Below are 24004 nucleotides of genomic sequence, written 5' to 3'. Positions count from 1 at the left end.
TATAACGATGTTTGTTAAAGATGTCATACTGACTTGGAGCTTTACTGGCGTACGCCGCGAAAATGATTGATAATACATAAAAATAATGTGCTACATGTTTAATGTCATAATTATTACCTACAAAAAAGTCTGGGAGGCTATATGTCTAACTGTTAGGTCACAATAACCACTTTTTGTTATAATTTGTCAATAAAAACACGGGTACAATCTAAAGATGGTGGCATTCCTATCATGAATATAATCCTTATCCAACGAAATAGTTTTATAATATAAATTTATTATGTACCTGCAAATTCCTCTTTAAATTATTCAAATTAGACCTATGTTTAAATTCAAATTCAAATTCAAATTCAAAATTCATTTTTTTCAAGTAGGCCTAATATAAGCACTTTTGAAACGTCAAGTCTGTCTGTTTGTAGTGATTCTACCACCGGTTCGGAAAGCAGATTCTACCGAGAAGAAGCCGGCAAGAAACTCAGCAGTTGCTCTTTTCCAACATCAACAATTTACATTTTGTATTTTAACATTCATTTTTCTATCTTGTGAAAGCTGAAAGCGGAGCCGGATGCTTCCAAGCAACCTTATCATTAAAAAATTCATCAATTGTATAGTAACCTCGCTCTAATAAATGTGTTTTAACAAATTCTTTAAACTTGTGCATTGGCAGGTCCAAAATCACCTTAGGAATCATATTATAAAAGCGTATACTCAATCCCACAAATGATCCCTGTACCTTACGCAGACGATATGCAGATGACACTAATTTATGACCATTTCTTGTAAGTCGACTGTTTATGTCCACTTTTTGTTTATAAAGACTAATATGTTGTCTTACAAATACTATATTGTTATAAATATATTGTGAAGCTACAGTAAGTATGCCTATTTCTTTAAACTTCTCACGGAGGGATTCGCGTGATTTAAGTTTATATATTGACCGTACAGCTCTTTTCTGCAATATAAATATAGTTTCGATATCAGCTGCTTTACCCCATAACAAGATTCCATAGGACATAACACTATGAAAGTACGCAAAATAAACTAGCCTAGCTATTTCAACGTCAGTAATCTGTCTAATTTTTCTGACTGCGTAGGCAGCCGAGCTTAGTTTACCCGCTAGTGAATCTATATGGGCACCCCACTGTAGCTTATTATCCAAGGTCACGCCCAGAAAAACTGTGGAAGTCTCTATTTTTAGTGATTCACCATTTATCATTATATTTTTATCAATTTTCTTTACATTTGGTAAGATAAATTCGACACACTTTGATTTTTTTGCATTTAAAAGTAAGTTGTTAACTGTAAACCAGTGCGACACATGCGACATAACACGGTTTACTTCGTCAGAGTTATCTTTACTCCTATCAGTCTTAAAAATTAGAGATGTATCATCTGCAAACAATACAATGTCGCATGTTCCACTGACATGGTACGGTAGATCATTTATATACACTAAAAATAGAAAAGGACCCAAAATCGAGCCTTGTGGGACACCCATTGAGGTATTTGAACCCTGAGACTTTGCATCATTTATGCAAACTCTTTGGGTTCTATTGCTGAGATAAGAGGCAACCAAATTTAGTGCAACGTTTTGGATACCATAGTGGCTTAGCTTAAGAAGCAAGGTTTTATGATCAACACAATCGAAAGCTTTAGATAGATCACAAAAAACACCCATGGCGTTCTGTGAACATTCCCAGGCATCATAAACATGTTTTATAAGTTTAGCGCCTGCGTCCGTTGTGCTACGACCTTTAGTGAAGCCATACTGCTCAGGGTGTAGTAAGTTATTTACATTAAAATGATATAAGAGTTGATTTAATATAATTTTTTCAAATATCTTACTAAGAGCTGGTAAGATTGAGATAGGTCTGTAATTGTTTATATCATTTTTATTACCAGATTTAAATAGAGGAATGAGTTTACTATGTTTCATTAGGTTCGGGAAAGTACCTAAATCAACACATTCATTGAAAATTATGGCTAAAAGAGGAGCAATGACGTCAATAATTTGAGATATTACCTTTACCGACATTCCCCATATATCACCTGTTTTCTTTAATTTAAGAAAGTTAGAAGTTATTATTTTTTGTTTTATTTTATTTTTTGTGTATTTATAAATATGTGTTAGAATTTATGTACCCATATATTTATGTATTTTTATATGTTTATATTAATTAATTTACTAAAGATACAGTATTAGTACACCCTAACCCACCTGTCATTCATTTCCTATACGATCTATGCCAGGCAACTAGTTTGGTTTTTTAGCGATAAGGATATCACCGCTAAAGCAAGTGTTATCTAATTGCTTAAAACGCAATATCGATCTAAGCTGATGTCCTAACCACTTATTTTTGCTTATATTTCACTTATATTTCTTCACGATTTTATGAAGATAATCTCTTGTCTGGCCCAAACGCCTTTACGCGTCAAAGATAGACCCTTAATAATATGTTGATTCATCCAAGCAATGTTCTACTATTTATCGCTCATGGCAACGACTTTATTGCTTCGCTAGTAGGTAGCATCATTTGACGGAAGAAACGATATTGATGTCACGTAAATAGACCGCTCCCCAGCGATAAAAGACTCAGTAAGGTAGGGTATTAGATGAAGGCTTTTCTTCTAGTTTTCTGTTTCGCACTTTCAGATTTATTAAACACAATATATTAGTATTTACTCACTGTAAAACTATTGCACTGCATTATTTTCAAAACACGGTTGATTCTCTTTGATGTAAGTAATAAACATAGTTAAACATAATAATGTTAGCATTCTCTCAAAGTTCCTTTTACACAAACTCGAGTCGACATCTGACACTTTTTTTATTAAAATAAAATGGTAAAAAAGCATTGAATGCTTTGTTGGTAGGACTTCGAGATGACTTTCGGAGGGCCGAGTTCGAATCCCAGCAAGCACCTCTAACTTTTCTAAGTTATGTGCGTTTTAAGAAATTAAAACATCACTTGCTTCAACGGTGAAGGAAAACATCGCGAGTAAACCTGCATACCTGAGAGCTCTCCATAATGTTCTTTACGGTTTGCGGAGTCCACCAACGCACTGGGCCAGCGTGTTAGACAATGTAGGAGTCTCAACAACTTAAAAACCTACTCAACATAATGTTTGATTTTCAGACTCGTTTAGCTGCTAAACTACTCGATACTAGACTAAACTACTGAAATAGTACGTGGTAGGCATATCAGTGCTGGACTAAAGAAGGGTTTGAACACAAAAACCACGCTGGGCAGACGGATTGATGATCGCGGTAAATGGTAGTAGTAACCCCGAGGACGCTGGTGCCCATTTTATTTTATTTGTATGTCTTTACTCGCCTTGTACGACACCCGCGATAATGGCGAAGGTGCGAATTGGTAAATATACTATGGCATCGGTAGTCACTTTAAAAATAATTGAAAAATAATTTAATAAAAACATTAGGTTTCACCAGATATTTACTCAAACGGTAGATATAACTAATACTAAGAACAGATTTAATTATTTTGTAATCCGTGACTCTCGGTTCTTAATTCTGTTTACAATGACCCCGAAATGAGTCGCAACTTAGTAGATAAACTGTTGCATGCTAGGTAAATAGAAAAGAATAGAATAGAATTTTTTTTTCTTTATTGCAACACAACACAATAGGAAAAATACAAGGAAAACAGTAATAGTACCTACTTAGTGCAAGGGTGCAAATGCGGCCTTTTCACTCAAAAAAAGCCGAATATGGAAAATAATAGTTTATTTTACTTTTTTGTAACATAGCATAAAGTATGTTACAAAAAAGTAAAATAAACTTACATGAACATACATACTACATTTACATATTAACTACACAAATACCGTAAACTTAATTTAAAGTTATAGTTTGCTGCATTTTTGCCGGGTTCTACCAGGTACCCTTGTTTATATAAACTTATCTGTGGAACACATCTGTTATTAGTTTTAAGTTGTTAACTATTTAGTATTTACAACTATTGGTTTTCCAATTATAGAAAAATAAATAACATAGACTACCAGAAATGATCAAAGGTTCCATTTTAATAAAACTAGTTGGTATTCCTCTATATTGTAACAAACAGAATAGTTGGATAAAATATCAGGAATGTAATAAAATAGATATTAAAACTAAACTTCATGACAAAGGGCATTCGTGACGCTCGATAAATATTACTAAATTTTATGGTACGCACCTAGCTGGGTTACGTAGGGTCGACACAGATTCCGATTTTTTAGATTTCACTAACTCAGATGCTGTCGATAACTGAAAACTAAGTGGATACCTCATCCGGGGTTTCGGATTTCCTGGTAAAAGGTGCCATTCAATTTTGATTAGTAGGCATATAATATTATTCCTTGTACCGTCTTCGAACAGTACGTGTTGCCGTGATGACCTATCCTTCTGAAAGATGATCGCTGACTATGGGCCTCATAAAAAGGCTCAAATTCACTCAGTGGGCGGTGGAGAGAACTATGCTCGGAGTATCTCTGCGTGATCAAATCAGAAATGATGAGTTCCGATGTCCATTGCCACTTCAGCTTTGCGATAGCTCAACGAGTCGCAAAACTGAGGTGGCAATGGACGGGGCCCATAGCTCGGAAGTCGGAGAACGGGTGGACGTTGGGGTCCCAAGGTGCTGGAATGGCAGCCCCGCACTGGTAAGCGCAGCGTTGGTCGACCCCCCACGACGTGGACAGACGACATCAAGCGCGTCGCAGGGAGCCGCTGGACACAATCGGCACAAAGACCTTTGTCCAGCAGTAGCCGTCTATCGGTTGACGATGATGATGATTATTCTTACAAAAAAAGTTATATGATTGTCAAGACAATCTTATGTATCTATCAAACAAACATAAACCGGTTAATTGGATGCTTATTAGTTTAGGAGATAAGAATTTCAAATAAGTTTGAGTAAAACCGTCTAAATCTTGTGGAAAATTGAGTAGATACCTATTAGGTAGTTATTTTAACTATAATAATGTCAAATCCATACGCCGATAACTAAATAAAAATTAATTATGATATTTAATTGTACAACAGGAATCGTAAGTTAACGCAGATGAAACTGCGGGGCAAAGCTAGTGTTCAATGAATGGGAAAACCATACTTTTTTATCATCCATCCTTCGCCGTAACAAAGTAATGTCAACTGTTTAATATTGTTTTTGTTCCTGAATATTAGCTTATCGAATCACAATAAACAAAACACATAAGGTGTCGGCCCTCGCAAGCTGCGAGATGCCTATTGGTTAATTAGACATGCGCGTGCGCACTCTCTGGTCCCGCCCACAATATTTTTTCGCTTCTTGCATGTCCACAAATTCTTGGTATCGATTTCTGCGGATGCAAGTGACATTTACCTGTTGACGAACTTAAGATGGTTGGAAATGTCAGGACTTAACAACTTACCTATGTTGATGTTCGCATAACCCAAAAAATTACACTGGAAAGGGTTAAAATTTTTATGCAACGATGGATTTCTATAATAAGTGTTTTCAACTTTTCACCCATGACTTCTCCTAATACAGAAGTTTTACTTTCTTAGATAGCCCGACAGAAAGGACAAAACGCAATTTTACATATATATAGGTAATAAATACTTATTCTATAAAGTCAATCTTGGACTTACGGAATCTCCTGATATGTTGCAACCGGGTCTGATCCGCTTTAAATTTTAAAAAACTTCCTATTTTTGTTTAATTTTTTCCACGCGTGCTGCTTTTGTATCGTTTTTTACTCACGGAAACCGTTATTTAACTTGGGATGAAAAGTATCGACCGATCGAAGACAACATTATATGTCCCTCTCCAGGATGCGAGTTTTCTATATGCAAAGCTTTTTAAGTACCTATGGGTTATTATGTATTGACTTTAAATTTAAATTATTACTAATCTACTCTTAATTATTATTAGCAGCGTGGTGATTATGAACAAAACCGAAGAGAGCTGCTGGGCAGACAGGCAGTGGCGTGCACTTCATACAAGCACAAAAGCACTGCCTACCCTAAAATTTTAGCATAACTCATAAAGGGGATGGATTTTTCCATCTTATGCCTACATTCCTTATTTATGCATACCCAGGTAAAAAATCCTGTGCACGCCACTGCGGACAGGTTGGTGATCGCAGTAGTTGGTAGAAGTAGCACAAGGGATGCTGCTGCCCAGTGGCGTGCACAGGGTTTGACCAGAGTATGCATAAAGATGGTAGATTATATGAAATGGCAAAACTCTTCTACTTTATGTGACATACAAATATTTTAGGGTAGCCAGTGCTTTTGTACTTTTATGATGTGCACGCCACTGCTGCTGCCTGTACTCTGTATTTTCCCACAGGAATAGCAGCGCTGGCCACTGTATTCTGATCTGCAGTCACCAGACGACTAATAACATAGAGTAATAAAGTTTATTTAATTAAATATCTCCGTTAACTTTCTCTGGGTCTAAAGTACCCTATGTAAGTTATCACTGTGTCAAATGATCGAGGTTAAATCGATTTACCGAATGCGATTTTTTTGTCCTTCCCATATGAACACTGCGTTATGCGAAAGCGCTGTAATCGGAAAAATATTTGCTATGTTTGCGAACAACAAACATGCCAATCCACGCTGCAGCGAACCCTCGTGCCAGAATCCCGAATATGCCAAATAGTTGCGATGTTTGCGAATCATGACACTAAATATTAAATGTTATTGCTGCCAGTGATATAATGAGTTTTAGAAGTGCGGGCAGTCTATGCGTGTATTTTGAGCTAGGAACAATGAATTTTAAATAGAATATGAATAATAAATAAATAAATATACTACGACAGTACACTCATCGCCATCTAGCCCTAAAGTAAGCGTAGCTTTTGTTGTGGGTACTAACATGGCTGATGGATATTTTAATGAATAATATACATAAATACTTATAATATATAAACACCCAGACACTGAAAAACATTCATGTTCATAAAACAAACATTTTTTCAGTTGTGGGAATCGAACCCACGGCCTAAGGCCCAGGGTCGCTGCCCACTGAGCCAATCGGCCGTCATATAAAATGAAATAGTGAATAATAAATGAAATGGCGGAGTTCCACGAACATTTTACTCTTTCATCAATAAATAATAATAAAAGTTTTAATTCAATCGCGCGTACAGGTTACACAACACACGTTTTTTTTATTAACACAATTGTCCCAAAACAAATGACAGCGAAACCTTTAAACTTATTAAAGCGCCAAATGTAACTAGAGAATAATGTTTTAGCAAGTTTTTAGTCATTCTAATTTTAGTTCCTTTCTATGTGTAAACAGTAAACCATAAAATTCTATTCTATTCTATTCTGTTCTATTCATAATCAGCCCCTTCAAAAATTCAAAATTCATTTATTTCAAGTAGGCCTAATATAAGCACTTTTGAAACCGCAAGTCTGTCTGTGTGTAGTTACTCTACCACCAGTTACCAGCTCACTACAGGACACGGGTCTCCTTCCCAGAATCGGAAAGGTTAAGGGCGTACCTAGTTCACCACGCTGGCCAAGTGTGGATGAGCAGACTTCACACACCATTGAGAACATTATGGAAATCTCTCAGGCATGCTGGATTCCTCACGATGTTTCCCAACACCGTTTAAGCAAGTTATGTTCAATTGCTTAAAACGCACATACCTCCAAAAAGTTAGAGATGCATGCTGGGGAACCCTTGAAAAAGAAGCCTAACTAACTAGGCTATACTGGCTATCACTGATTCATATTTGGGATCAGTGGTCCCTTTACCCATGTTTTTACGTAATTATTTTCCCTTTGCTACGTAATTATTTTTAAGTTAAAGCTTCCTTGCTTTTATAAACCTGTCTTTCGATAACTTTAAAGATGATGCTGGCATACTTTAAAAGGTATGCCCAATATTAAACCGCCAATAATTTGAGTCTTCTGAGATCATGCAAGGGATGGTATAAATTCAATATGAGCTTTTTGAGTGGCTTTGATATTATTTTGCACAGCAAAGTTTACTTTTATATTGTCTTTGTTGGTAATTTAATGAAATTTCTAGGGTATACAACCTGTTTTAGTAGTTTATGTCTAAAACCTTACATTCAACAAAAAAAAAACATCAAATGATTACATAGATACGTCATCTGGTTTACACAAAATGTTCGATATACCAATAGAAAAAACTAAATAAATAATGTACTCCTAAATTTATAAAATTAAAATAAACTAAAACAAAAACATGCTAATATTGTGGGTTTGAGTATTCATTTCAACGGGTTTTGGAAAAACACACTGTTAAAATGGCAAGGTAATATTTGAGTCTATTCAATCATTGTACTCAGTTGATCACAGTATTTAATACTATGTAACCTTCCTTTAGGCACTGAATACATTCGTAAGTTATAGGTACTCAAAATTTAAGATTGGCAGTATATTTATTTCAACTACATGCCCAATTTGTAAGCACTTTTGAAAAGATAAGTCAGTGACTGTACCACCTGTTCGGAAGGCAGATTTTATCAAGAAGAGCTGTCAAGAAACTCAGCAGAATGCTCTCATCATTTTACAATTTACAATCTTTAGAATTTACTGTATTGTCAGAGATGAGAGCGGAGCGGCCTGCTTCCAAGCAGCCTTGTCTTTAAGAAGTTAAATCGAATAGTAACCGCGATTTATAAAATGTGTTAGTTTAAATTTATGCATCGGTTGGTCCAGAATTACCTTGGGAATCATATTGTAAAAGCATAAACATAAACTCAATCCCTAATACTATCATATTCGGTGATTTAGCTTTTACCGCATCATCCGCTTGATATAAGGTTTGATTTATTTTTGACGGCCGATTGGCGCAGTAAGCAGCGAGTGCTTTCTGAGTCCAACACTGTCGGTTTGATTCCCACAACTAGAAAATGTTTGTGTGAATATGAACATGAATGTACAAGCATTCGTACACTGTCAAAGCTACTGAATTGAGCAATTACATTGAACATAAGACAGTCGAAGTCATTGGGCATATTTAAAAATGCTGTTAAGGCTCATTATCTCGCTTAGTAAAGACGACTATTATTATTTATTTATCTACTCAAACTCATATATAAGTATTTATGGTATATTAAGATATGTATTAGTATATTTATTTTTTATATTTATAAATAGTATTTTTTTTTATTTGTGTAGTCTGGTTTATGTATTAGTATGAAGATATTCGTATGTATGTACTAAATAGTGTACCCCACCTATTTGTTTTCTTTTTAGTTTTCCTAATCCTAAGGTTGCCTGGCAGAGATCGCTACTTAGCGATAAGGCCGCCTTTTGTATCCTGCTTCATTCTTCATGTGTTTGTTTGTTCTTTTTTTGTCTCGTTTTTCTGAGTGGTGTACAAATAAAGAGTATAAATAAATAAATAAAATGTTTTTCGGTGTCTGGGTGTTTATGTGTATTTTATGTATATCCTACTTCCTACTAATATTATAACTGTGAAAGTCTGGATGTTTGGATATTTGTTACTCAATCACACAAAATCGGCTGAACGGATTTGGATGAAATTTGGCATGCAAGTAGCCTTTCGCATGGAAAAGAATATACCTTTTATTCCGATTCAGTAGTTCCCGAGAGAAAATTGAAAATTTATCTCGAGCTAAGCTGCGGGCAGACAGCTTTGAAATTTGGTATGCATGGCGAAGTCGCGGACAGAAGCTAGTAATTCATAAAAGTATTCTTTAGTCATCTTAGTACCCATAACAAAAACTACGCTTACTTTGGGGCTAGATGGCGTTGTGTGTATTGTCGTAGTATATTTATTTATTTAATTATAACAAAAACATTATATACCAACATACCTATTTGATTTGTAGAAGTTAAGCTCCGAATTTTGGCCCAAGTTTTTAGTTTGAATTAGATTGCGTTGGTTTAAGGTACATTGATTTAAGTCAGTATATGTATGTGTGACCAAATTGGTGACTTGGACTTTTATATACCTAAATAGATTACAGATTATCAGACAAAGCAATAAAATTGTGCCTGTCTTTTTATTATTCTTATCGTTAAAATGGGTTGACCACAGGCACGAGGTAACAAGGCAAGGCAGAAAATAACATTGGAAGTAACATATGCGACTTTTTGTCATACCATAAAATTGGTGAAATAAGGGGTTAAATATGTGTGTATATAGTCCCATTTTTTGAAAATGAAAGAACTCTTTTTAAATTTCTAATCTACTAAGAAAGTATATCCTACAGTTCGTTATTTTGAGTTTTTGGCGTTTAATCTCGTTTGCTGCATCATGTATGGATTATGGAACTGTAATATTACTTATTGGAGGTATAACTCGGTCGCTCGGCGCTAAGTTTGCACCTCGCTGATATGATTTACATAATATTAGTCAACTAGCAAAGACTTTTTAACAATTATTCGTTTAATTAATATTCCAATTACAACAACAATAATATTAAGGGATCATAATGGTCTTTTTTTTTGCATACCGTACATAAGCGTCAGTGTGACGTAATCCACGCGATGTGCAAACTTAGCTTGACCGAATAGTAATGTGCGATTTTATAGCTATGATTTTAGCGGCTAGCTATATTATATCTACTTACATATTCTATTGAGGTTTTGGGATAGAGTTATATTTATCTAATCAAATTTGCTGCCTCTACGTCAGAGAGTAATATATCATACTGCAAATATCCACGTGTTGTGTGGCTTCGGTTTCCATTTTCTATACTATTCATACTAATACTATAACCGACAAAACATTCGAAGTTTATAGCTACATATCCTATTGACGTTTTGGGATATAGTTGTCTAACTAATAAAATTTGCTGTATATAAGTCAGTGAGTAATATATTATACTTATAATACTCCCGTATTTTGTGGCTTCGGTTCCCACTTTCTGTACTACTAATACTATAACCGACAATACATTCCAAGTTTATAGCTACATATTCTATTGAGGTTTTGGGATATAGTTATAAATCTAATTAAATTTACTGTCTCTACGTTAGTGAGTAATATATTATACTGTGAATACGCACGTATTTTGTGGCTTCGGTTCCCACTTTCTGTACTACTAATACTATAACCGACAATACATTCCAAGTTTATAGCTACATATTCTATTGAGGTTTTGGGATATAGTTATAAATCTAATTAAATTTACTGTCTCTACGTTAGTGAGTAATATATTATACTGTGAATACGCACGTATTTTGTGGCTTCGGTTCCCACTTTCTGTACTGTTCATACTAATATTATAACCGACAATACATTCTAAGTGTATAGCTACATATTCTATTGACGTTTTGGGATATAGCTGTCTATCTAATCAAAGTGGCTGTCTCCACGTTAGTGAGTAATATATAATGTGAATACGCACGTATTTCGTGGCTTCGGTTTCCACTTTCTGTACTATTCATACTAATATTCCAAATAGTACACACAGTACAATCCTCCAGCGCGGCTAACATGGGTAGAAAGCGTTATTCTCCCCGGGGGAAAGAATAGAATTTTATCTTCTCTCACAGCTTCATCAACTCACCGAGCATCGGCGCACGAGTGGAAATAATATACAAATAATATATAATACTTGTAATAATAAACGGGGGTAAACTTCTGCTATCCCCTGTTGCCGTGCGCTGCCAGGTGGGCAGGTCAATTTTATCCCTGGTCAGGGATTGTAATCGAGGGATATAACTAAGTAGCTAGTAGAAACTAGTCCCTAACTAATAACTGCTTATACGTACATTTGTAAACTTTAAGCTACGCGACGTTTCATAACGCGCTTTGGTCAGTCTACTTAGCCCGGTAGTCTAGCTATTACATTGTGTAGTTTTTGTCCTGATAAACTGTGGGATTTATAAATATGGTCATAAGATTTGTATTCATCATATGAACCAAATACCGGCCCACTACAGTGCACGGGTCTCCTCCCTCAATGAGAAGGGATTTAGGCCGTGGTCACCAAGCCGCACTGCGCCAGCGTGGTGGGCTCCGGCCTAAACCCTTCTTATTGCGGAAAGAGCAATGGGTTGATATTGTATGGTAATGATGATGTACACTTTATCACGGAAAATGTTATAGGTCATATGGGATAGAGTTAAGCGTGATACTGTGTTATCTATAATCTCTCCACGCATGAACGCTTTTGCTTACATAAACATTTTGGGGGAAATAAGGATACAGTTAACGCGAATATGCTATAATGAGGCGGGGATAGTTTTCGTTCAGCCCCGGTACACACCACAGTCTTTTCGGAGTTACGTGCGTTTTAATTTAAGCAATTTAAATGACACTTGCTTTAAACGGTGAAGGAAAACATCGTGAGGAAACCTGCATGACTGAGAATTCTCCATAACGTTCTCAACGGCGTGTGAGGTCTACCAATCCGCACTCAGCCAACTTGGCCCTTCTCATTCTGAGTGGAGACCCGTGTGTTGAATGGTACCTACAGCGGATGGAACCGAATGCACTTCTAATATTGAAGAAATGGTTTTTCAGTTTATTTTTTTGGTTTCTTCATTCATTGTTATCATTAAAATTATCAAACTGTTAGATATAGTTTTATAATTTTTTTTGCTTCTTTCCATTAATTTATTTAACGGCCCAGGGCGCTGAAATTTAAAATACGCCACTGAATGTTCCCAGCTGCTGTACATGCAAAGGTCTAGGACGCTCACAGAAGTCGAGTCTGCCTCTCATATGCCTTGTCCCGCGAGATGGCCATCCCGAAAACAGTGCCCCTCCACGACCCACACCGGCTACAACCAATAGCGCGAGAAGTAACTTTGAACTCCTGGATGAAGACTACATCAAGAAACATTTTAAATTGCCGCAGCGTTCTTTATACCTTGATCCTTTCAGGTAAGAAATACCTAATTTTCACACGACTACTAAAGTCGTTAGTAACTACTAATAGTCGTTAGTAGAGCTTTTTATGATAGAGCTAGACGGGGAAGTACTAACGCCAATTCTTAAATATACTTCAACGGGTACATACCACGGTATATTAGTTAGTGAAGTGATTGAAATTTGGCAGCACAAAAACTTCAACCGTTAAGGCGGTTTTAAGTTAGCTACTGTGTGGAATCCAGTGGTAGAATTATGCAAAACAAAAAAGCATCGTACAGCTTCTCAATTTAAAAGTGACGCTGTCAGTGTGTTACGTCGAACAGTTCGTGAAATACCGACAAAAAGAACACGAAAGCGGGTAGTCAGGTTCTGCCCGTGACATCCAACTTGACATCTCGTATCTACGCAGATCCGTCGTGACCACGATCCATGCAATCCAGAAATATTATCGTGGTATGTACCCGTTAAACTATAATTAAGAAATGTTGATTATCCACGAAAATATTAGTTTAAAATCTTTAATTACTAACGCCATACCTATTTATGCCGCAAAGCTGATTTGTTTTATTATGAAGCTGAATTGCTCCTGCAAAGCTCCTTCAGACCAGAAGCTGGCGTCTCTTTCTAAATCGCTTGAGCTCGTTAGAAAGGGACGTCAAAGCATTTTCTTACTCTCTTATTTTCATTCAGACGACCTCTCATAACGTTTCCCATGACCCAAGAAGATGTTAAAAACTTCAACCTGGCAAGAAAGTACAAAATCAACCAACAGATATTAGACGGATTCTTGGACCCAAGTGCAGCTATTTCCGCCCCTAGTGTGTTTGTAAGTTTTGAGTTATGTTTTTGTGCGCTCAAGAGCTGGCAAGCAGTACTCAGTACCTAGTTTTTCTAAGTAGCAGCGCTGCATCTAAATGGAGATATTGTCACACCTAGCCAGATCCAAAAATGAAAGGTCTAGAAAAAAAACCTGATTTCCATTGGAGAATTCTAAGATTTAGGAATTTACGTAATTACGTATGTAAAACGAGGTTTTTTTATCATGGAGGGTCGAATGAAAGAAACCGACTAACGAATTCGATATATTTTGAAAAGTTTAACAAGTGAGTCATTTTTATTACGAAAATTCCAGTCGCAATCCTGAGAAGAGTCGAAAAATCCAAAACTCTCAGGATAAATACCTGAGATAAGGGAACCCAATTCCTGATGTCATCTCTATTAATATAACTCAATGGTCTAATAATAATTACCAACCTATGACCAGCTTGCACTAAGTATAACTAGGCCATGATTTATGTTTAAATGTTCGAATATTATTATATCCTACTATATATATTTATTTTTGCAAATTAGCCCTACGCTAAATCTGAGGCCGAGAAAAAGAAAGAGGCGGAGGAAGACGAGGAAATCATTTATATCTTACAACTACCCGATTGGGAGTTCAAGTGCCCAGAACACAATCAGACAATAAGGACTCCTAGGTATTCTTTATCCTCATATTTTGTTCATACCTATAATCAAAAAAGTGGATGTTTTTTGCAATTATCCACTAGAAGTTAACTACAATAAAGGTGGTGGTGATAAGTGAAGATGCAGTCAAGAGTATAAGTACTTTCAGTCAAGTACTCCTTATCATGGCAGTTAAATTATAAAGGTAGGTCGGTTTCCACGCGGCATCGTTCTGGAAGAATAAATCGCTTGGCGGCACGTCTTAGAAGGTAAAATGGTAACTAACAACGGCCGAAGAGTCCTACCAGACAAACGTAGACGGATATACAATACATAATTAACGTAATAGATTAGTAGCTAGCGACATCTATCGTCAATATTAACAAAACAAATAATTAAAATTAAACTGATTTAAAATAAAAGCCTTTTCGTAAGCTCATTATAGAAGAAAATATTAAAGGACACAAACAAAATACAAACACCAAACAGTTTCCTCTAGATACTGCAATTTAATTATTATTTCTAGGCATTCGTTCAAATACCGTCATCTAGTGGTAACTCTTATAACTACCTCCTATAACACTTCCCGTGTTTATGATGGCGCTACTTGAAGTAGTTTACTAAAATTCTAATAGATGGCCCTATTTGAAATAGTTTAGTAAAATGATAATAGAAAGCGTAATTTACGTTTAATAAAAATATAAATAATAATTAAAAGCAATCCCTTTCACTTTTCCATTCTTCTGTCTGCTTTTTTAAAGTAATAAATTAAACTAGTAAAAGCTAATTTACTAAGCAGACGACATTAAGCGCGTCGCAGGAAGCCGCTGGATCCAAGCGGCACAGAACCTTGGAATTTGGAACTCCCTAAAAAAGACCTATGTCCAGCAGTGGACGTCTATCGGTTGATATGATGATGCGCATTGGGTCCTTTTCTATTTTTAGTGTATATAAATGATCTACCGTACCATGTCAGTGGAACATGCGACATTGTATTGTTTGCAGATGAGACATCTCTAATTTTTAAGACTGATAGGAGAAAAGATAACTCTGACGAAGTAAACCGTGTTATGTCGCATGTGTCGCACTGGTTTACAGTTAACAACTTACTTTTAAATGCAAAAAAAACAAAGTGTGTCGAATTTATCTTACCAAATGTAAAGAAAATTGATAAAAATATAATGATAAATGGTGAATCACTAAAAATAGAGACTTCCACAGTTTTTCTGGGCGAGACCTTCGATAATAAGCTACAGTGGGGTGCCGATATAGATTCACTAGCGGGTAAACTAAGCTCGGCTGCCTACGCAGTCAGAAAAATTAGACAGATTACTGACGTTGAAATAGCTAGGCTAGTTTATTTTGCGTACTTTCATATTTATTTTATTTTATTTATACACTTTATTTGTAAACTACAAATAGTAAAAAAAAAAACAATGCACACAACAAAAATAAACTTAAAAAGTAGGATACAAAGGGCGGCCTTATCGCTTAGTAGCGATCTCTTCCAGGCAACCTTAGGATTAGGAAAACCAAGGGAAACCGATTGGTGGGGTGTATTATTATTATATACATACTTACGAACAATTACACACTACATTTCATAGTGTTATGTCCTATGGAATCTTGTTATGGGGTAAAGCAGCTGATATCGAAACTATATTTATATTGCAGAAAAGAGCTGTACGGTCAATATATAAACTTAAATCACGCGAATCCCTCCGTGAGAAGTTTAAAGAAATAGGCATACTTACTGTAGCTTCACAATATATTTATAACAATATAGTATTTGTAAGACAACATATTAGTCTTTATAAACAAAAAGTGGACATAAACTTGATGAAAGTTGATGTTGGAAAAGGGCAACTGCTGAGTTTCTTGCCGGCTTCTTCTCGGTAGAATCTGTCTTCCGAACCGGTGGTAGAATCACTACAAACAGACAGACTTGACGTTTCAAAAGTGCTTATATTAGGCCTACTTGAAATAAATGAATTTTGAATTTGAATTTGAATTTGATGAATGGGCTCACTGCCTTAATACGGCAGTGGTTTTCTGTTCCTTTTTAACCATCGATACGCAATAGACCCTTCATGTGTATTTTTAAAAGGGAAAGGATATGGTACTTGATATGCTAGGTATCTAGTTATTGAGCGATAGCAAGCGTTTATTTTCAATCTACTTTTTGAATTGTCACTGGTTTATTAGATGTTGCATCAGTAAAAAAATCCTATTTCTTTCCACCATACATACCGACCCACCTATTTAAAGCGCGGGTATGTATGGTATGGAGAAATATCTATGCGTAGTAATTTATTACTATACCTATGTCTTGTTTTCAGATTTATATGGCATTCTTGTAAAAAGTCTAAGGGTAAAGGTGCTGAAACCAAACGAGGAGGGGGTCCGTTAAATAAACCGAAACCATGGTTACTAAGCAGACACACAGATTTCGATTTGTTGTCACAATGGTAACAAACTGTCTACCTTCAAAAGTTGTCAATGAATAATTTTGCAAATTAAACAATAAATTATATCACATTCATTTTGTTATTTTATTCAATGGGTAACTTGATCGCTAGGTATTCATATGTATTTTGACGTGACAACGTCTTATAATTCGATGGAGCCGGCTGCACGCACGAAAAAACATGACGTAGGTATGTGGCGTTACCCCGCTCTGAGGCGTTCCATTCAAGGATTGAAGTGCAAGCGAGAGCGCGGAACGAGCGACAAAGAGGCACAGTCGGCCTCCGCGTTCGACATCTGTGTCTCTCCTACTTGAGTGAGCGATGCGTCCGCGTGGACAGCTTCTATACAATAATATATTTACATGTTTTCGGCAAGGATGAAGTGTAGTGAAAAGTGAATGTGGTGTCAATTGTTTATAGCAACGATAATATCTATCAAACAAATAAAATTAAAATTTTCTTTTGAAAAATGCAACCATTCAATCAGTATTTTCTTACGACGTTGTCACGTTCAACTATCGTCAGTAGGTAAGCCGACTTTACAGACAACCAATTTTTTCGAATGCTCGAATGGCAGCCCCGCACTGGTAAGCGCAGCGTTGGTCGACCCCCAACGAGGTGGACAAACGACATCAAGCGCGTCACAAGGAGCCGCTAGATACAAGCAGCACAAAACCACGGAATTTAGAACTCCCTTTAAAATACCTACGTCCAGCATTGGACGTCTATCGATTGATATGATGAAATAATTTATTACAAAAAAACTTAATTATGCTTTTTCAAACCAAATTACCGTTTTTGATTGATAGGCAGACGCAGGAAATAATTAAATGACCTTCCAAAGTACGGAAACGTCTCGTGTCCGGTGTCAGTGCGTGAATCAAAACGCACAATGCACAATCGTATAATTAAACCAATAATAGGTATGTAGGTAATAAGCAGGTGCCAAGGGTCATAAAAGAGACAAAAGATGCATATTCAATGAAGATTTTGGTTATTTTGGCTTTACAAGAGCCGTTTTAATAACGCCTACACTAATTATAAGTGACCTATTTTATAGTTGAAAAGGAAAAATTATCTTAGTACTCGGACCTTGCTCACGAGATTACCGCCATGTCGAATGTTGAGTCGACCGTTATTGTTTCGATCGTCGTTTCAGTCAATGGTCTTCTCGCGAAAAGCTTCGACCAACATCTTAAGAAGCTTTCGCTTGGTTGTTGGATCAAGGTTCGGATACAGAAGGCAGTAGTCCTTGAAACGGCTATTGTGAGGAGGTTTCTCACTCTGGAGCCCTGACCGCAGGTTGCTTGGGCATTCAAAAGCCCCGCAAGTTTTTTTTTATTAATTTTTAATAGTGTTTTTTATTTTATTTTTAAGCATTATTAATAATCAAAAAAAAAAAGAAAATGAATAAATGATAGAGATATAATAATAAAAAGTGACCAAGTATTTGATCGCCCCAATACTATTTTTTTTTTCTACTACAAGTCAGCCCCAGCAATCTCACCTGTTGGTAAGGGATGATAAGATAAACGGCCTTACCTGTAACCTATGGCAGATATATTTAAACCATACCTCTTATCGGTTTGTACGCGACATCGTACTGAAACGCTTAATCGCTGAGCAGAACTCCTTTGTCGGCAGGATGGTAACTAGGTAGCAACTGGCGAAATCTCCCACCAGTCCAGGCCAAAGGAAATTCATCGATATATAATATTCTTATTTGTCGATATTTCTATATTATTTACATTTATTTAATACAACAGTGACAATTACGTGTGACGTATTAAAACATATTCATTGCAACCCAATTCGAGTGTTTCGTTAGCGGTCGTAAAAGTTCACGCATATCACAATAGATGGCGGTAGTAAATTTTGTACCATTTTGTAAGTATGGAATATGGAGGGTAGCCCTCCATAGTATGGAAGAGCGTGTCTTTAAAACTGTGAAAACACACCGCGCACGTCTCACTTTACACTCGCGGTTCGAGAAACACTTTAAAGTGAAATGGTTTTTGACGCTGCAATATTAGTCGTGTACACGGTTTCTGTATTTTCATAATTCTGTGTGTCTCCATAATTGAACTTTGCAGTCGTTGTAAATGCTATAAAAACTGTGAAATACTCGAAGACTGGTAGCCCATTCGTCGCAGACTTCTAACCACCTAGAACCCGCTGACCATGCTTTCATTTTCAGTAAGCCGTAAGTTGGAGTTGAACCAGGGTTGAAAGGAAGATGGGACTGAGTTGAGTAGTCTAAGAAAACCCGAATAGTAAACCGAACCGAACTATCTTTATAAAATTAACTTGCGCTATTTCTGCCTATTTGAGCCCTACCTATTTACAGATTATTTCAATAAGAAAATATAGAATTGGCAGGTGTCAAGATGAAAGACGTTGAATTGTAGCAAATATTGTTGATAATTTCACAGTCAAAATTTCAAAGTAAATTTTAAGCAATAAAAATATTAATCAAAATGAATGACAAATATTTGGCAAAAGTTGCAAAAATGTAAGTACATAAATAGACAATTACCTACATGACGATATTTAATCTTTAGGTTATTTTACTGCAAACGTTTTGTTTATGATGCAATCAAACCGCTGAATCAATTGGTTAAAATGAATAGTCTAAAGTAAACTCCAGGCAAACCATGCAAACGTCATGCATTTTAGTAAAATTGTCTATACATTAATTCACATTAGTATCACGTTGAGTCTTGATTCTGTCTTCTATAAGTCCCGGTTATTAGTAGCTACTCTACTATCATTATTATCTTGGGAAAAATAATTTCAGACCTATAGCAAAGGCTGGATTTGACGCTCTTGGAATGACAGCACCTATGCTAGTACAGATGAATCCAGATGGTAAATGGGAAAATTCGACACCAGGAAACATGGACGAAGATCGTCTTAAGGCCATAGTACAATATTTAGTGAACTCCGAAGCAGTGTCTGCCGCACAAAGTTACTGCGATCAGTGTGCGAGTAAAAGTCAGGTGGGAGTGAACCAATTTTAATTAGGTTGGATTGAGGCAGGTGTATTCCTTGTAGTGACGGCCTTTATGGATACAGTTGTCAGTTGTCACCCCCCCCCCCCCCCCCCCCCCCCTCTTCACGGGTGCTGTAGGAACCAAGCCGTCTGCCCGGTGTGGTGACTAAGGGCAAACCCTCCCGTTGTGAGAGGCCCTTAGTCCAGCTGTTGGCTGTTATCGACTATAGATTTTAGCAGGTGCTATTTTAACATGAGTCAACATATTGTCTAGAGATGTGACATTCTGGTATCGGAACATAGGGTTGCCAGACGGTCGGGAATTGGCGGGATTCTCCCGAATTTTTGTATGTCCTCCCGACTGCCGTAATCTCCCGAAAAACAAGTTCGATAATTTTAAATTTACATTTTCGTCAAACAAAACTTGCAAATAACATACAAAAAAAAAATTACAAATACTTATGGCAAGAACAAAAACAATAAACATGCTCATTCGGTTCTTATGTGTCACAAATACCTACTATGTTTTTTTTTCTTATATCTACAGTGCTATGCAAAAATTTGTTTGTTTACTTAATATATTATGTATAATTAATATTATTAACTTATTTTTTTATTTCCCCCGACCAAAGCCCTAAAATACCGAAAAATCGGTTATTGATCCCGACACCAGGAAGAATCGATCTGGCAACCCTATCGGAACGCAATCTGCGTTTGAAAAAAAAGCACGCTTTGCACTCCTCAGTGGACTGTGGATCTGAGTTCGCTAGCTTTACAATTATTATTTTTTATCATTTTAGAAAGAAGGGGGCCAATCAAATTATGTTCCGATCATTATGATGCCAATATACCCTGCGGAGCAATGCCCTTTTGATTTGGAATGCGGAAATCAAAAAATGAAGGAAATTGAAGAACAGAAACCTACGAAAAAAGTTACTACTAAAGTACAGGAAAAAGATCCTGGGAAAGACAAAAGTATGAAAACAGTGAAGAAAAAGCAATTCGTCATGCAGCGTCTTACTGATTTCGATTTAATGTCACAGTGGTAAACGGAAAAAGTTGCTACGGAGACGAGCTCAAAATAATTGAAGTAATTTGTATCGTTCAAAGTATTTGAAATTGACAATGTCCTTAATAAAAACGTGAGAATGCGAGAAAAAATTATTATTTTTACTATTTCGCAGGCAATACAATGGGTTTCAATATATTATTATTTTCGAATATTGAAACACTGGAACGAAAATCTGTGAGAATTAGCAACTCTAGAACTATTCTCTTTCTCTCTACATATATTCATTTATCTTTTGGTAAATTTTGCTATTACAGTATAAAGTTACGATACGCCTTTAAATCGCCTTAAATTTAATTTGGGTTGAATGCAAGACCTTTTATTTAGTTGGTACCAAAGCCACGACCCCCAACTAAATTCAAGAAACCGCGACGGCAAATACTATAAATCAATATGTACTGTATCTGAGACTAGAATAATATCAAAATACAGATTTTAGAAAATACCTCTATGGTTGGCACAACTCGGTTTGGTGGTATATGATGGTATGTCCATAAAGGTGTCATAAAGTTATAAACCTCAGATACAGGACCTTTATATTGATAGTATTCGCCGTGACTATAGTATAAACCCAGCGTCACACGCCTTGTCCACAATCACAGATTATATTGGTGTGGTCATTGGCCATTTCAGTCCATTCACAACACTGATCTCTATTATACTATAATTATAGAGGTCAGTGATTCACAGTTCACTCTAACTTATATTAAATAGTAGGTAAAAGAACTTAGTGCGGTGGATCAGTAACTAAAAAGTTGATAAAATTGTTTTTCTGTGCAAATTGTCAATTCTGTTAACATAATATGTACATAAATCTCTAAACTAAACCTAATTGATGTTGCGAATGTTGTGGATTTTGAAAGGATAGCACTAGGCCCCTATTATTTATCTATTTAGCTCTTTCAACATATAAGTTGTCACTGGGTTTTGTAGTCCAGTAGGTATTCGTTTTCTAATTAAATTAAATTTCCCTCGTAATCGTATATAGTTGATAGTCTACGTTTACATTTTTGTCCTTACCATAGACAATTTGAGTTAAATGTGAAAAAATCGATATAATATATCGATTAATAATAGTAAGATGAGGTTTCACTGACCTCTATTATGGTATAGTATGCTGGACAGGCTTTACCACATAAAAGGGCAACTAAAAATTGTGACGATCTGAAGTGCTGATTAGAGTTCTACGATAGGGTTGTGCCGAGTACTTTGTCGATAGTACTCATCGACACTATCTCTGTTAATTTTCATCAAATTACACGTTTCTATCTGATTCTACGATAAAACCATAATGGCTTCAAAATATGAATGTAGTAAATTTGGGTTCTAAGAAAAAATAAATAATTGTATTTGAAAAATACTACATTTTAAAACACGAACTACAGTAAAACAAAATAATTCATTGGTGCATTGGACATATAAAACTTATATCTTAGCAGCCCATATTCCTGTTTACTTTTTATTATTTCTGCCAAGAGCTTAAATTTTGTATTAAATATATTTTGTTCTACGTTATAGTTTTACCTTTGATGACTGCTCACACTGAGTTGCAAATAAATCAATTCGACCAAGAAATGCAAATAAGTACGTATCTATTCGAAATCCTTAAATAAAAAGGGTTTTAGGGGTGTGAGGTCTGTGGTGACAGGTTTTCATCTTTAATTTAATTGGTTGTTTAGAAATTAATGTTTTGTCTGTCTGTTTTTATTCATTCTCGTAGCTCACCAATGTATTTAAATTGAATGATACAATTTTATTTTTTTATTTTAGCACTGGACTAAAACCTCACCTGTTGGTAAATGTTAATACAGTCTAAGATAGTAGTAGACTAACCCGTTAATGGTATAGCAGTTTTATTAAAACAATGACGCTAATAAGTTTTTACTCGGCATCGTACCGCAACGCATAATCGCTTCGCGGCTCATCTTTTTTGATAGGTTGCCTTTAGAAGTTGTAACTAGCCAAGGCTGAAATTTCCCACCAGACTAAAGTTAACTAATAGTACATTTTCCGTTGAAAAGCAATTCGATACCACTAATAGAAGAAGTATTTTATGGTTATCGTTTTTTAAAACTGTAGCATCACTAGCGCTAGTTCCAAGAACCTTCATCATTGCTGCTATCAACGCCATACTGTGAAAATCAAATGATTTCAATAAGGAGGTGTTGAGATCAGTGAGAGGTTTTAATTAATCATCATCTTATCAACCCATTACTGGCTCACTACAGGGCATGGTGCGGATTGATGGATTCCTCACACCTTTGAGTTCATCATGGAGAATGGCAAGCAGCTTTCCTTAAAGCAAACGCACATAACTTAGAAATCAAGCTCGTCCTCTTGAAAGTCCCATCCCATCTTCCGTCTTCCCTGATACCTATAATCTGGGTACCTTCAAATCAAGAGTGAATAGGCATCTTCTAGGCAAGCGCGCTTCATCTTAGGCTGCATCATCATTTACCATCAGGTGTGATTGCAGTCAAGCACTTGTCTATATACTTAAAAAAAAAAAAAAAAAAAAGTGAAGTCGAAGTCATCATTAAATCTTAATCATTAAGATTCAACAATGAGTATACAAATACTAGACAAATAAACTGAAGCCAAGTCATCATTATTTCAATCGATGAATGAATCTACATAAATAAAAATATCGATTTTTCCAACTTACGTCGATACATCGATGTTTTTTTAGATAATCTGTGACCCTATTATTTTTTCTACAAATATTATTCTACTTGTCTATGGTCCATGGATGGCCGACCACGGTGTTGGTTGGTGTTGACTGTTGGTCATGAAAAAGTTAGTTCGCTGAACGATCGCACGACTTTACAAACTTTAATGAATAAGTTAGTGAAATAAAAACATTCTTAGAAGACCCAATGAAACTTCCAGTATAACAGAATCAATACAGGTGAGTGACCTAGGCAGTGTTTAAAGACAGATGTAGAGTTCGTAATTAGTTTCTCATTCCACATTTTTATGTTTTCACACCGTATCCTTATAAAATCCCAGATATAGCTGTTCAGCTGGGAGTGCGTTTCTGCGCATACATCTATATCCATAATAAATAGGTCATTGGCTTAGCTCGATAGATTTTTCACGTAAAGGTCGGTGAATTTTGCCACAAACCGTAGATAATTGCTTATGGATTTTTTTTGTTTGCATGGGTGCATGTGAATCCTGCGCTGCGTGAAAAAAAAATATT

General features: G+C 36.0%; 3 protein-coding genes across 5 annotated transcripts in view; all 3 read left to right on the top strand.

Annotated features, from left to right (window-relative positions):
* Window positions 1-8124: 8124 nt before the first annotated feature.
* On the top strand, window positions 8125-16815 carry LOC120636412. Its single transcript, XM_039907884.1, has 5 exons — window positions 8125-8282; window positions 12621-12836; window positions 13515-13650; window positions 14178-14305; window positions 16613-16815. Exons 1-5 carry the CDS (start codon window positions 8275-8277, stop codon window positions 16743-16745), a joined length of 621 nt encoding a protein of 206 aa, XP_039763818.1. The 5' UTR covers window positions 8125-8274; the 3' UTR covers window positions 16746-16815.
* A 1893-nt stretch (window positions 16816-18708) lies between these two features.
* On the top strand, window positions 18709-20894 carry LOC120636284. Of its 2 annotated transcripts, none has more exons than XM_039907698.1 (4): window positions 18709-18785; window positions 18939-19253; window positions 19539-19740; window positions 20534-20894. In XM_039907698.1, the coding sequence occupies exons 2-4, from the start codon at window positions 19219-19221 to the stop codon at window positions 20780-20782; spliced, it is 486 nt and encodes a 161-aa protein (XP_039763632.1). In that variant the 5' UTR covers window positions 18709-18785; window positions 18939-19218; the 3' UTR covers window positions 20783-20894. The 2 variants fall into 2 exon arrangements, with proteins under 2 accessions (XP_039763632.1, XP_039763633.1); XM_039907699.1 differs by having other exon boundaries at window positions 18722-18778.
* A 2668-nt stretch (window positions 20895-23562) lies between these two features.
* The window catches only part of LOC120636378 (F-box/WD repeat-containing protein 7), a 43002-nt gene continuing 42560 nt past the window's right edge, over window positions 23563-24004 (top strand). Inside the window, exon 1 of one of the 2 annotated variants that reach the window (XM_039907831.1) lies at window positions 23563-23710. The gene's annotated coding sequence lies outside the window, so the exon portion shown is untranslated. Of the gene's footprint in view, window positions 23711-23876; window positions 23907-24004 lie in introns of those variants that run through there. The other variant, XM_039907832.1, reaches the window with a different exon arrangement.

The sequence above is a fragment of the Pararge aegeria genome, chromosome Z, assembly GCF_905163445.1.
Source record: "Pararge aegeria chromosome Z, ilParAegt1.1, whole genome shotgun sequence".
In the NCBI taxonomy this organism is placed as follows: domain Eukaryota; kingdom Metazoa; phylum Arthropoda; class Insecta; order Lepidoptera; family Nymphalidae; genus Pararge; species Pararge aegeria.
This window is presented reverse-complemented; position numbering and strand designations above follow the sequence as displayed.

Bases quoted from the DNA above. Each gene is read 5' to 3' on its own strand.
- LOC120636284 (XM_039907698.1), top strand. From the start codon at position 19,219: ATGAATGACAAATATTTGGCAAAAGTTGCAAAAAT. The intron at 19,254-19,538 runs GTAAGTACATAA...AAATAATTTCAG, and splicing joins TTGGCAAAAGTTGCAAAAAT to ACCTATAGCAAAGGCTGGAT. The intron at 19,741-20,533 runs GTGGGAGTGAAC...TTATCATTTTAG, and splicing joins AGTGTGCGAGTAAAAGTCAG to AAAGAAGGGGGCCAATCAAA.
- LOC120636412 (XM_039907884.1), top strand. The intron at 12,837-13,514 runs GTAAGAAATACC...ATTTTCATTCAG, and splicing joins TTATACCTTGATCCTTTCAG to ACGACCTCTCATAACGTTTC. The intron at 13,651-14,177 runs GTAAGTTTTGAG...TTTGCAAATTAG, and splicing joins TTTCCGCCCCTAGTGTGTTT to CCCTACGCTAAATCTGAGGC.